The 12,219-nt window shown below is 47.3% G+C and overlaps 2 protein-coding genes across 4 annotated transcripts in view; one reads left to right on the top strand and one right to left on the bottom strand.

The window, feature by feature from the left end:
* Champ1 (chromosome alignment maintaining phosphoprotein 1) overlaps positions 1 to 3,825 on the top strand; it is a 9,239-nt gene extending 5,414 nt beyond the window's left edge. For 2 of the 3 annotated variants that reach the window (XM_005366248.3, XM_026788821.1), the window contains exon 2: positions 1,376 to 3,825. In XM_005366248.3, coding sequence (XP_005366305.1) covers positions 1,418 to 3,820 — 2,403 coding nt within the window. In that variant the 5' untranslated portion in view covers positions 1,376 to 1,417 and the 3' untranslated portion in view covers positions 3,821 to 3,825. Of the gene's footprint in view, positions 1 to 1,370 lie in introns of all 3 variants that reach the window. The other variant, XM_026788820.1, reaches the window with a different exon arrangement.
* A 1,952-nt stretch (positions 3,826 to 5,777) lies between these two features.
* Coprs (coordinator of PRMT5 and differentiation stimulator) lies at positions 5,778 to 11,239 on the bottom strand. Its single transcript, XM_005366246.3, has 4 exons — positions 11,133 to 11,239; positions 8,535 to 8,601; positions 6,627 to 6,833; positions 5,778 to 6,185 (listed from the first exon to the last, which is right to left on the bottom strand). Exons 1-4 carry the CDS (start codon positions 11,199 to 11,201, stop codon positions 6,016 to 6,018), a joined length of 513 nt encoding a protein of 170 aa, XP_005366303.1. The 5' UTR covers positions 11,202 to 11,239; the 3' UTR covers positions 5,778 to 6,015.
* Between the last annotated feature and the right edge of the window lie 980 nt (positions 11,240 to 12,219).

Raw genomic sequence — 12,219 nt, 5'->3', positions numbered from 1 at the left:
TGCTGTCATAGAAAGTAGTCTTTTCCAGTACTTGCTGTGCTTTCTTTCCCCTTTTCTTTATTCAGTTACTATTCATTACCTAAGTGACTTCAGGTGAAACCTTTTCAATTCAGAGACCACGTGTCATGAGCTCACAGTACAGTGGTAGGCTTTGGTGATGTTTTCCTTTATGTCCTGGGAGCCTCTGATATCTTGAAGGATTTTTCATCTCCATCCACTAATGTTACCTTTGGCTGTAATGCTCTGTGGGTTTAAAAAATGTAGAGGACAATGTAAGTTACATTACAGAATCATAAAATACGGTCTCATGTGTTGAAGTCTTATCAGATTAGCTTCCACAAAATATTGTTTATTTAATGCTAATCTATATTTTACATAGTTTGCAGTTTATTCCTTTTTATAAATGGATGACATTGAATTCTATGTATATGCTATAGTTTAACCATTTTCATAGTATATAGAACACGTCACTAAATCCAAGTTGGGATCATTTTAAATAAAGATTCTATAAACACTGTTAAGAATAGTTTTGTGTATATACAAATTTTCAAATCATTTGATAAACACCTGAGAATATAGTCACAATAAGTAGTCATCACTGAAGAACCAGTCTACCGAGATGTCTGTGACATCATCTGAACTTTTGTTGTCACAAGGCCAGTTCCTATTTCTTCATTTCCTCACCAGCAATTTGTGTTGTCAGCTACTTTGGGCTTTAGTTTTCCTGGCAGGGATACACTGCATTTCATTGTATTTGCATGCCGTGTTTCTCTAATTGAATATGACATCTTTGCACTGGCTTTTCTAACAACTGATGAGATGTCTGCTAAGTTCTTTGAACCCATTCTTTAGAATTAGGTTGTTTGTTTTCTTGATGGATTCTGAGTGTTTTTCTGTACGGAAAACATATCAAAAACATGTGTCTCACAAATATTTTATCTCCAGCATATCATCTTTTTCATGATTTAACAGTGAGCCTTGATTTCAATTTAGTGAGTCTGTCTTATTTTACTTTTCTTCATCTTCTGTAAAACCATATAAAATCTGATTGACGGCTGCGGGGTGCAGCTAGCAGGCTGGCGGGCGCCTTGGCGCCCTTGGCGCGGTCTGGAAGCCAGAGCGTGCGGTGGGCTCCTCCTGCTCTCCGCCTCGGTGGCCTGTCTGCGCGTCCCCCACCCCCACTTGCTTCTGCCGGTGTCGCCTGGCGGCTCGCGGAATGGAACCGATCAATGTCGGTCTCGAGGTGGATGTAGAGCTGCTCTCCAGAGGGCAGCCCACAGCAGACGCCACATCCCCCACGTGGACCACGCACGGGGTTAACCTTGTCCAGGGGGGTCTTTCAGACGGCAGCAACCGAGCCCGGTGTTTCCAACAGGGTGGAAAGCCATTAAGGCCCAGCTGTTTGCGTTGACCGAAGATGGAAGTGTGTCAGGAGCCTCACAAACCATCGCTGAGCCTGGACTGTGACCACTGTGGTTTCAGAGGCACCGATTATGAGAACGTGCAGATCCACATGGGCTCCATCCATCCGGAGTTTTGTGATGATATGGATGCTGGAGGACTCGGCAAGATGATATTTTACCAGAAGAGTGCGAAGCTCTTCCACTGCCATCAGTGCTTCTTTACCAGCAAGATGTACTCCAATGTGTACTATCACATCACAGCCAAACACGCAGCCTCAGAGAAGTGGAGGGACAAACCAAAGGACCAGCTGAGCAAAGAGACCGAGACTGTGGAAAGCCCTTCCCTTCCCGAACACCAGAGCACAGCCTTGGACCCAGCAGAAGTGAGGCCCACTCCAGCTCTCCCCATGGAAACACAGAAAATTGGTCCGAGTTTGTCTCCAGAGCCACAAAAGTCTGTTCCTCCTGCTCTGGAGCCTGAGGACTCTGGCCCTGTTGTTTCTCCTGAGCAATGGGCCCCTTGTCTTCCTGCTGAGGCCTCAAAAACTGCTTCTGTTTCTTCCCCTGAATGTGTCGACCCAGCCAGCATGGTGTCTGAGCTGCAGAAGCCTGCCCCTGCTTCCCCTGAGTCTGTCAAGTTTGCTCTTGTTAGCTCCAAATCCCAGAAGCACTCTCCTTTTGCCGATACAGGGGCTCCCCCTTCCACCTTGTCTCCAGAGTCACCAGTTCTGGCCACATCGCCTGAGCCTTGGGGGCCTTCCCTAACTGCATCTCCAGAGTCTCGGGAGCCTACACGGACTGCCTTCCCTGAGCCAAGGAAGCCATCCCCATCAGAGTCTCCTGAACTTTGGAAGCCATTCCCTGCCGTCACTTCAGAGCCTCGGAGACCAACCCCAGCAGTATCACCAGGTTCCTGGAAGCCAGGGCCACCTGGTTCTCCTCGGCCTTGGAAATCCAGTCCTTCAGCAACCTCAGGACCTTGGAAGTCATCTAAACCTGCTCCATCTTTGTCTCCTGGACCTTGGAAGCCAATACCTTCTGTATCTCCTGGGCCGTGGAAGCCAGCTCCATCTGTGTCCACTGCATCCTGGAAGTCTTCAGTCTCATCTGGTTCTTGGAAAACGCCCCCCACATCTCCAGAGTCATGGAAGTCTGGACCCCCTGAGCTCAGAAAGACAGCTCTTGCTTTGTCACCCGAACACTGGAAGGCAGTGCCCCCTGTGTCTCCTGAGCTTCGCAGACCGGGCCCACCCCTCTCTCCTGAGATCCGAAGTCTAGCAGGATCTTCGGAGCTCAGGAAGCCTTCAGGGTCTCCAGACCTTTGGAAACTTTCTCCTGACCAGCGGAAAAGTTCTTCTGCTTCACTGGATTTCCCCGAGTCCCAGAAAAGTTCTTGTGGGTCTCCTGACGTCTGGAAGTCCTCCTTCATTACAGAATCTCAGAAGCCTAGCGTCTTCCCTGAGACACGGAAACATCCTTCTGGCTCATCTGAGCCCCCAAAGGTGGCCTCAGACATATGGAAGCCTGTCCTCTCTCTAGATGCTGAGGCTAGGAAGTCCACACTGTTTCCTGAGCCCACCAAAGCAGTCCTTCCTGCTTCTCCAGAGCCACGGAAACGTGCACTTTTCCCAGAGCCCTGGAAGCATGTACTTTTCCCTGAGCTCCCCAAATCTGCTGTGATCTCCAACGCTCAGAAGGCCACTGAGCTTGGTGATGAGCTTCAGCTGGAAGCTGTAGATGATGCTGCAAAATGTGATAGTCTGGTCCAGGAAGGGCTTCTGGCTGCACCTAAGAAACTGCTAGAGGATGCTCTATTTCCTCCTTCAAAGAAGCTCAAGAAAGACAGTCAAGAGAACTCGTATGCTGAGCTCAGTAGTAGTGAGTACCTGAGAACAGATTTAGATGCCATAGACATCAAGGGCCAGGATTCCAGCAGCGACCAAGAGCAGGTGGATGTCGAGTCTATTGACTTTGGCAAAGAGAACAAAATGGAGATGAGTAGTCCAGAACAGTCCAAAAACGTACTTCAGTTCACCGAAGAGAAAGAGGCCTTCATTTCTGAGGAGGAGATTGCAAAGTACATGAAGCGTGGAAAAGGGAAATACTACTGCAAAATTTGCTGCTGCCGTGCCATGAAGAAAGGCGCTGTTTTGCATCACCTGGTTAATAAACACAATGTGCATAGTCCGTACAAGTGCACAATTTGTGGGAAAGCGTTTCTCTTGGAGTCTCTCCTTAAAAATCACGTCGCAGCCCATGGGCAAAGTTTACTTAAATGTCCACGCTGTAATTTTGAATCAAATTTCCCAAGAGGCTTTAAGAAACATTTAACTCATTGTCAAAGCCAGTTTAATGAGGAGGCAAATAAGAAGCTGATGGAAGCTCTTGAGTCGCCATTGGAAGAACCACAGATGTGATTTTCAAACAACAATACTTGCTCTGCTATGTTTGCCAAACTCACAGCTTGTCGAGTGTGTGTGTGTGTGTGTGTGTGTGTGTGTGTGTGTGTGTGTGCGTGTGTAGTGTTCTGTTTGTCTTAATAGTGTTACAAAGAGTAAACGCTTGGTTATTTTTTCATGTGACCTCATTTATGTGGCTGGCTGTTTGCTAAGTCAATGCATTTCTATTAATGTGTTCCAGATGGATATAGCGCATTGCCCTTAAGCTTATTTGAGTCACAGTACAAGGATTGGGGGAGGTAGGCATTTATTAAGCAAGAGAATTTAAACTTATAAAACCTCCCCCCACCCCGTGTGTGTAATTGATTTCAGATCATAAAAATTATTAGGTAGAGGGCTCAGTGGGAGAGCACTTACCTAGCATGTTTTGCATACTAACTGTCCCATGGCTCAGTCCCCAGTAACTTTAAAAAAAAAAAGATTGAGAATTGAGCATGAAAAGTAAATCTGAGAAAATCTTTGTTAGCCTTAAGTGTACTTTTGAATGACTTTTATATCCTTTTTTCATGTAAAATTAGTTTAAGAATCTTTAATATTTTTGATGTTCATTAACTTTTATGTTGTCGGGAGCTGGAGTCCTTCAGGTCACAGTTTTCTGCTGAAAGGACAGTTGAGTAGGTATTTAAGGCAGTTTTGATAGTTTCTGCAAAGACTGAAAAGGCCAAGTGACTGAGGTCACGCTTATCTGTAGTTTTTTCCAGTGGAGTCTTCCTTGTGGTGTCCCTGCCAGCTCACATTAACAGATGATCCTTAATTGCCAAACGTGTTATAGAGTTTATACCTCCTATTCCTGGGCCTGCTGGGGCTCAAGATCTGCGTAATGAGTAGGAGCTGAAAGTCTTCCAGATTCAGTTAAGAATTAAGAGCTAGTGAGGTAGTGGACAAGCTAGCCTCAGTTACATGAGAGGCTGAGGTCGGGATCACTTGAGCCCAGCCTGGGCAGCACAGTGAAACCCTGTCTCAGAAAGCGTTCCTGTAGATCATCTTGATGTCTCACACAATTTTCTTACTATAAATACCTTGTTTCTCGTCATAGATTGTTATTCTAACATATTTTGTTAAACGTGTATCAACCAAATTAAAAAAAGACTTTCATGTTAATATCTTCATGGGTGTTTTTTTTTTTTTAAATAATTGCATTATAGCCAGACTTCTGTCATTGTGACAGATTATCTGAGGAGATAGGAAAGTCTTGTTTTGGCTCATGGGTTGGGGAGTTTCAGTGGCTTGTAGTCCCGTGGCAAGGAGGAAGGGTGTGGCAGAGGAACACTGCTCACCTCATGACATCTAAGAGAAAAGGAATGGGGAAAGACCTAGGCCGAGGTACATTCCAGGGATGAACCTTCCGCCAAGTGTGCACCACCTCCCAATAGTATATTCGGTTTTTGATCTGCTAGTGGTTTGGCTGGAGGAGAGCCTTCATGACCCACCCCTGAAAATGTCCTCAAGTACCCTAGGTGTGCTTCACTAATGCCGAGAGCATCTCCATCCACTCAAGTCTCTGCTCTAGTTTGAGAAAGTACTAATTGTATTTCAGTGTTCCCAGTCCCAGCAAGAAACAGAACTTGGTAGCTCTGGCCATTTGGTTGTGATTGTAGAGTTAAGGAGAGACTTAAACAGGTTATGGATTTTGCCTAAACCTCTGAACTGTAAGCGAGTCGCTTCAATTAAATGTCTTCTTTGTAAGAGTTGCCATGGTTGCCAGGTGGTAGTAGCATGTGCCTTTAATCCCAGCACTTGAGAGGCAGAGACAGGTGGATGTCAAGGCCAGCCTGGTCTACAAAGCGAGTTCCAGGACAGCCTGTGCTGTTTCACAGAGAAACCCTGTCTCAAAAACCAAAACCAAAAAATAATTCAACGAAGGGACAAACCTTCGTCAGAAGCACACAATCATAAGGAAGAAATGCAAAGAACACTGAGTTATTTTTTCCTTTATTTATAAAGAACACAAAAATGCCAACACACACCCAAGTGTCCATTAACAACAACAGAACTAACAACAAAATGGAGAGCGGCAGCCCCAGTCAACAGCCGCCTGTGGCCCATGCTGAGGAACCCTGGGAACGATGCCTGCACAGGACATCTCACTGAGAACACAGGAAACAACCCTTGATCTGGAGAACACAAGCTCCCACGAGGAAGAAAGTGACGAGTTAGTCTTCGGCATCATCAAACTGTCCTGTTTCAAAGACCATCTTAGAATAATGTGGTATCAGTGGAGGGGGGTGGTGCCAGCTGGGGTCATACATCATGTCTCCTTGCGGGGCACAGCACACCCAAGGCTTAATCTCTTGAGAAATGCTCCCCTGGATGTCATCAGCATCTGCAGACAGTTTCAACAGACAGGTTAAAGGAAGGAGGGAAATGGAACTGGATTGCACAAGAAGAGTTTAGAGGGAAGACTTGCAATTATTTTAATAACAGTCATAGACACACACACCCCTCCTCTCCTGAAGAAAGGCATTCTGAACAATTCATCTGTCCTCAATGTTCTCTGAAGCAAAAAGGAAAACAAATGGATCACAGACCACTGCTGTTTGCACAGCTCAGCTTAAAGACTTTGTAGAGAATTTTCTTATTGAAACAAATCAACACATTGTAGAGTTGGTACAATTTGTTTTTAATGTAGAAAAGCAGAAATTCCGGACCTGGACCAAAGATGAGGCTGAGTTCATGTATATGATCCCATTCCCATCATCAGCTTTTAGGGGAAATGGGAAGGTCTAAGCAGCTGCGGCTCAGCCCCCAGACACGCCCTACCTACCGTAAGGATTGTCTTGGTCTGCTTTCAGCTCCAAGTCCCAGTCCTCACTAAAGAGATCAGCAGCCTGTTCCATGGGCGGCCCTTCTGACAGCTCCCAGGCGTACAGTTCCTCATCGGCTTCCTTCTCCTCCACAAAGCCATCCTCTTCCACACCTGGGCCCTCAGCATGGGCAGGGCTGCCAGTAGGGATGCTCTGGGCTCCTCTGGCTATGAAATCAACAAAAAGAAGTTTTTAAATTGATAAAACCAGAGGAGTTTTGCTCATATGGTTAGCCTTCTTCCAAGAGGGAGTAAAAATCTACACATAGTCTTTAGTTACCAGAGCACTTACACTTATAAAATAATGTTTTCAAAATAGGGTTGATCATTTTCTCCCAATAAGATGCTTGTCTTAGACAAGGCCATTGAGTACAGAGGGTCTTGTACAGGGGATATTTTCAGGTAGTTTATACGCCAGTGAACCCAAAAGCCTCTGGCAAATGATGTACTTTTCCAGTCAAGCCTGTGTTGCACTTTCCTCTTCAAAGCTCATCAGAGTGAGTGCTAGTACAAAGAGAACAGGGCCTGCCAGTCCCCACACTCCTCTTCCTGAACTTGGGGAAGGACAATGGACCTTCAAGGCCAGGCGTCCTGTGATGACACAGGGCTAAGGGAAGGAGCAACTGGCCTGAAACAGCTGTGGTGTTACGGCTCTCATAAACAACATGCGAGGAGCCTGGAATCTAGAACCAGGTGACCTGAGTTCAGATCTGTCCTGCCAAATACTAAGTGTGCCACTGGACTGATAGTTAACTGATTCACAACAGCTGACACCTGGAATTACCACAAGCCCCAACAATTCTTAAACCCAAGAGAACTAAAAACAGTTCAGACAAAATAAATAACTAAATAAAAAAGTCCCCTGCAGCACCGTTCATCGTCACCAGTCTAGGCGATGCTGGCACTGGTCACCGGATGAGTGGTAGGTGCCGCCACATGAAAAGACCCCGGACACAAGAGACGATCTAGTGTATAATTTCATTTACTGTACATACGCATTTGCTCGTTCACACCAGGTAATCATTAGGCAGGAAAAAGAGCTTAGCAGTTAGGGCTCAGGAACTAGAGAGTGGAGTGTTTCCTCACAGGTACAGGGAAATATCCTACAACTAGTGGCAACAACTGTACAAGTCACCGGGTTGAACACCACCAGACTGTAAGAGTTAATACAGCGAAATGGTAAATTTATAGTATAAATCTTTTGCCACATTTTAAGACTTTATTATATGCCTTAAACAGTAACCAGGCTGTTTTGAGTTTATTTAGGCAAAGAGGAAACACTGGGAGCTGTGCCTGGAATACGGTGAGTGCTTAGCACCCACCAGTTGCTACAATTACACCCATCCTGGCTTCATCTATAGACCAGCCCTACCCATTACAGTTTTCTTCCCGTGTTCACTAAGCATGGTAAAAAAAAAAGGGGGGGGACTTCTTAATTAGCTATGATTACACAGTGGCTAGTGCGTTATCTTCTCATGCAACCCTAAAACCAACCCTAGGAGGTACCATCAGCCCATTTTGCAGATACAGAAAGGCTAAGTGACTTACCTAAGGATTAAAAAATGTAAGCCCTTCAAGGACTATAACCTGGACTTGGAACTGAAACAATTTTCTACCTACATATTCTGTATGCTTTTCAGTGCCTCGAGTTATTCCTCCCAGTGAAATGAGGTGGTCTGAATCCGTACAATGTCGAGTACTTCCTTGAAGCCTCCAAATGAAGGGTTCCACCGAAACACTGGGCAGAGAAGGTAACTCACTGGCAGAGAGGACTGGCTAGCAAGAAAAAGTGCATGAGGCTAAGGGACTATGCTTTTTTTTCTCTCCATCTCTTCCAACACCCACCCCAGGTCTCTGCCGTCTACTTGCCTAGTCGATCCATGGCCATCTCAGTCTCTGTCTCCTGACCAGAGAGGTCAGCTGCGGCAAAGCCAGCCTGTGGAAGAAGAAATCATTACCCAGGAACTTGGGTATCTGGGACCCAGATGCTCTGGGCCCACTCTCCCATAGTGCTCTTCATACTGCGGGGTTTGCACCTGCTCCTGAGGACCCAGCAAGGCTAGAGAGGCTGGGCCTGTAGGCATCATCCAGCAATGCTTCTCCAGCTGCACCACTGGGAAAGCCTCCTTGTGGTGGCCAACTGACAGCGGCCAGTTTTGCTCTCACCCCTGGGCCCTCTTCAGGAGTCTGGGTACAGGACTTTACACTCAAGATACTCTAGAGCCAATCTGGCCAGCTCCTGGGTCTCAGGGTTTCTGATTCCAGGTCTGTCTGTAAACCCTTCCTCTGTCTCTTGAGCAGCTCTGCCTTCATCTCCTTTTCCTGGCTGGGATTGGTAGCTGTTTCCTGCACCTGCTACTTCTCTGCAAACCTTTTTTTCAGTTACTTAACCTTATATCTAACAACTCCTTCTTACATTGGTGTATGTATGTATGTATGTATGTATGTATGTATGTATGTATGTATGTATGTATGTATGGTGCTGGCATGTATGTCTGTGTGAGGATGCTGGAAGCCCTGGAACTGGAGTCAAAGGACAGCTGTGAGCTGCCCATGTGGGTGCTGGGAACCAAACCCAGGTATTCCAGAAGAGCAGCCAGCGATCCCAATTGCTGAGCCACCTCTCTAGCCTCTAATCCTTCTAACATTGTCTCCCCAGTGGTATGTGGGGACCCAGAGTTTTAGTTTCTAAACAGTGAACGGAATACTTAAATCCCTACTGCCAACCAGGTCATTTTATTCCCTATTACTTCAGAGTGCCCCAAACTTTATTGTCCCCAAGATCCTCTCTCCAGTGGAACCAGTTAAGTCCACAGCTTGATTAGGCCAGATTCCAATCTTAGCCCTGTCACCCACCCAGGGCATGACCTGGGGTGGTTGTTCTGACCTTGCAGGGGTCCTATATTGACGTAGCATTTATGAAAACACCTAGCACAGGCTGGAGATGTCTCAGTTGGTAGAGTGTTTGCCTAGTGTGCTCAATGCCCCAGGTTGGTTTTCCAGCATGACAGAAAGCCAGGTATGGTGGCACATACCCTTAATCCCAGCATTTGAGAAGTGGAGGCAGGAGGGTCAGAAGTTCAAGGTCAGTCTTGGTCACAGAGTGAGCTCCTGGGCTACACGAGACCCTGCCTCAAAAAATACAATAAAGGCAACAACAATAACAAAACCACCTGTTGTTAGATTCCAGACAAGTAACATTTCTTGGACTTATATTCACTTTGTTTTTAAGCTTTTATTTATTTCTATATTTACATATATTTGCAAGTGTACATGTACCAAATCCCCTGGACAGAGAGTTGCAGATGGCTGTGAATCACCTACAGTGGGTGCTGGGAACCAAACCAAACTCTCTAGGACCAACACCGTGCTCTCTCTCCAGTCTTAAATGAACGTTCCATCAGACACCTGTGCTTACACACACTCTAATAAGCGTTCATTATCCATTCATGCCTGGACTTTTAATGATTCAATTCTGCCTCCTGTGGTCAGCGATAACCCATAACCAGAGCTCACTGCTAACACCCCCAACCCCCGCAAGGTGTTGGGCCATCTCTCCACTCCTGCTCAGTCTTAGAAAGGGCAATCACTACTCTTCTCAAAACCTTCGTGGGCCCTCCACTGCCATCACAGACCTCCAATGCCATTCATATTGCTCGCACGTTCACCGACTGGCGACTCGCTGAACCACTGACCTCTTCTGGACAAGGCCCGCTCTAGGATCCAAGCTTCAGGATCATTTGCTCCATTTCCGACCTCCAGGCCTTGCTGGGCCACTGTCCTCTCATCGCCACCCTGACAAAATGAGTGCTGTCCTACTCTGCAAAGCTAATTTGCTTGGCGAATCTTTTGCTACGGTAGCTACAAGTAGCATCTCTGAGGCTCAAGGAAAGCATTCCATTCATAGACCCAATTAGCATATACGTTGTATCAGGCACAAGGCGTGGCTTCTGGTAAATAGGGTGCCCACGGTCAAGCTCACTGTAGAGGTGGACGCTGAATAAGGGCGGGTCATAGGAAAAGGCGGTATTGCGCCCACTCGAAAATAAGTTTCTGGAAACCCCGTGTCACAAAGGGGCCTTTCCGTTTCATCAAACGGGAAAAAATAAAGCACCGGTGACATCTGGCGTCCAAAGTCAGCTGCACATCCCCACCAACGACCAGAGATCCTCAAGGTAAAAAGAAAAAAAAAAGAAAAGAAAAAAAAAAGAAAAGAAAAATCCGTTTCCTCGACGCTCCCACCTGACCCCGGCCCCCAGTGCCCCCCCCCCGGTTTCCCCGGTTTCCCTCTCCCTCCGGCGCCCGCTACCACCCCGGGCTCGGGTCCGCGTGTGCGCGCGCTCGCTCCCGCCGTTACCGGCCGGACTGCGAGCTCGCGGGACCCCGGCGTTTCCCGGGTGAGCGGCCGGACGGCAGCTTGCGAGCCTCGCGGCTTCCAGCCCAGGTCCCCCACCCCGTGGCGCTCACCTCCGCGCTGGGGGCCTCCCGCGCACTGGGCTCTCCGGACCCCTGACCGGGGGCAGCCTGAGGGTCCATGCGCCCCAGCACACAGCCAGGCTCCCGGGACGCTCCGGCACGTGACGGCCGACAGCTGACGAGCGGCCAATCGGTGCGCGGCGCTGCCACCGAGGGGCGGGGCGGCGCAGGGGCAGCGGAGCAGGACGACACGCCCACCTGCGTCGTCTGGGGACCACAGGTTCCCAAGCTCGTCCTGACACCCCTGGTTTAGAGCCTTAGGCCAGACGGGGCACTGGGCCTTCCCCATGGCAGGTTTAAATGACCAGAGTCAACCCGATAGCTAAGGAAGCCCAGCCTTCGTCACAGTTAAAGTCACCGCTGCTCCATCTCTTTTCCCTTCACCCCATCACAGGGTTTTCCAGATAACTCAGCAGCTTGGAGACTTGCCACCTTGGCTTAATGATCATTTTTGAAGTCAGTCCATCGGGAATCAAGATAAACTCCCCCAAACAACGCGCCACCCGGAAATACTCTGTGGCTGTGTTATTGAACTTGGAAGTCACAACTCCAAGTCAGTAATGTGACTCCATTGCATAAGTCCCCATTTTCTTCTTCCCTCAGTTAGTTTGGTATTTTTATTGGCTTATTGAATATGGTTGGTCAGACCTGATTTGGGTCACAAGTTGTGACCCCGGAGTTCAATAACAGTTGGGCAGTAGAAGTTGAACAAACCTCTATCTTTCAATGCACAAAGTCTCCAATCTGGTTATTTCCCTGTCTCTTCAAAGACACAAGTCAGCAGCAAGCTGCAGACAGAGTGCATGTGTGTGGATGTGTGTGTGTGTGTGTGTGTGTGTGTGTGTGTGTGTGTGTGTGAATATTCTTTGTGGTCTAGAAATTCTGTGAAATACGAGTTTTCTAAGAAAGCAACAATGAAAGTTACCAAAGATCAACAAGAATCTTCACCAAGGCGTTGTTAACAGAAAATTAAAAATGGCAAGGTCCAGCCACAGAGGATGACTAAGTCACTGCTTACTTTTCTAATGGAGTGATTTGTTTAGAAGGCATTCAATGCTTTTTTTTTTTTTTTTTTTTT

This window comes from Microtus ochrogaster, unplaced genomic scaffold (genome assembly GCF_000317375.1).
Source record: "Microtus ochrogaster isolate Prairie Vole_2 unplaced genomic scaffold, MicOch1.0 UNK7, whole genome shotgun sequence".
Taxonomy (NCBI): domain Eukaryota; kingdom Metazoa; phylum Chordata; class Mammalia; order Rodentia; family Cricetidae; genus Microtus; species Microtus ochrogaster.
Note: the sequence above shows the minus strand (reverse complement) of the source record. Positions and strands in the feature narration are given on the sequence as shown.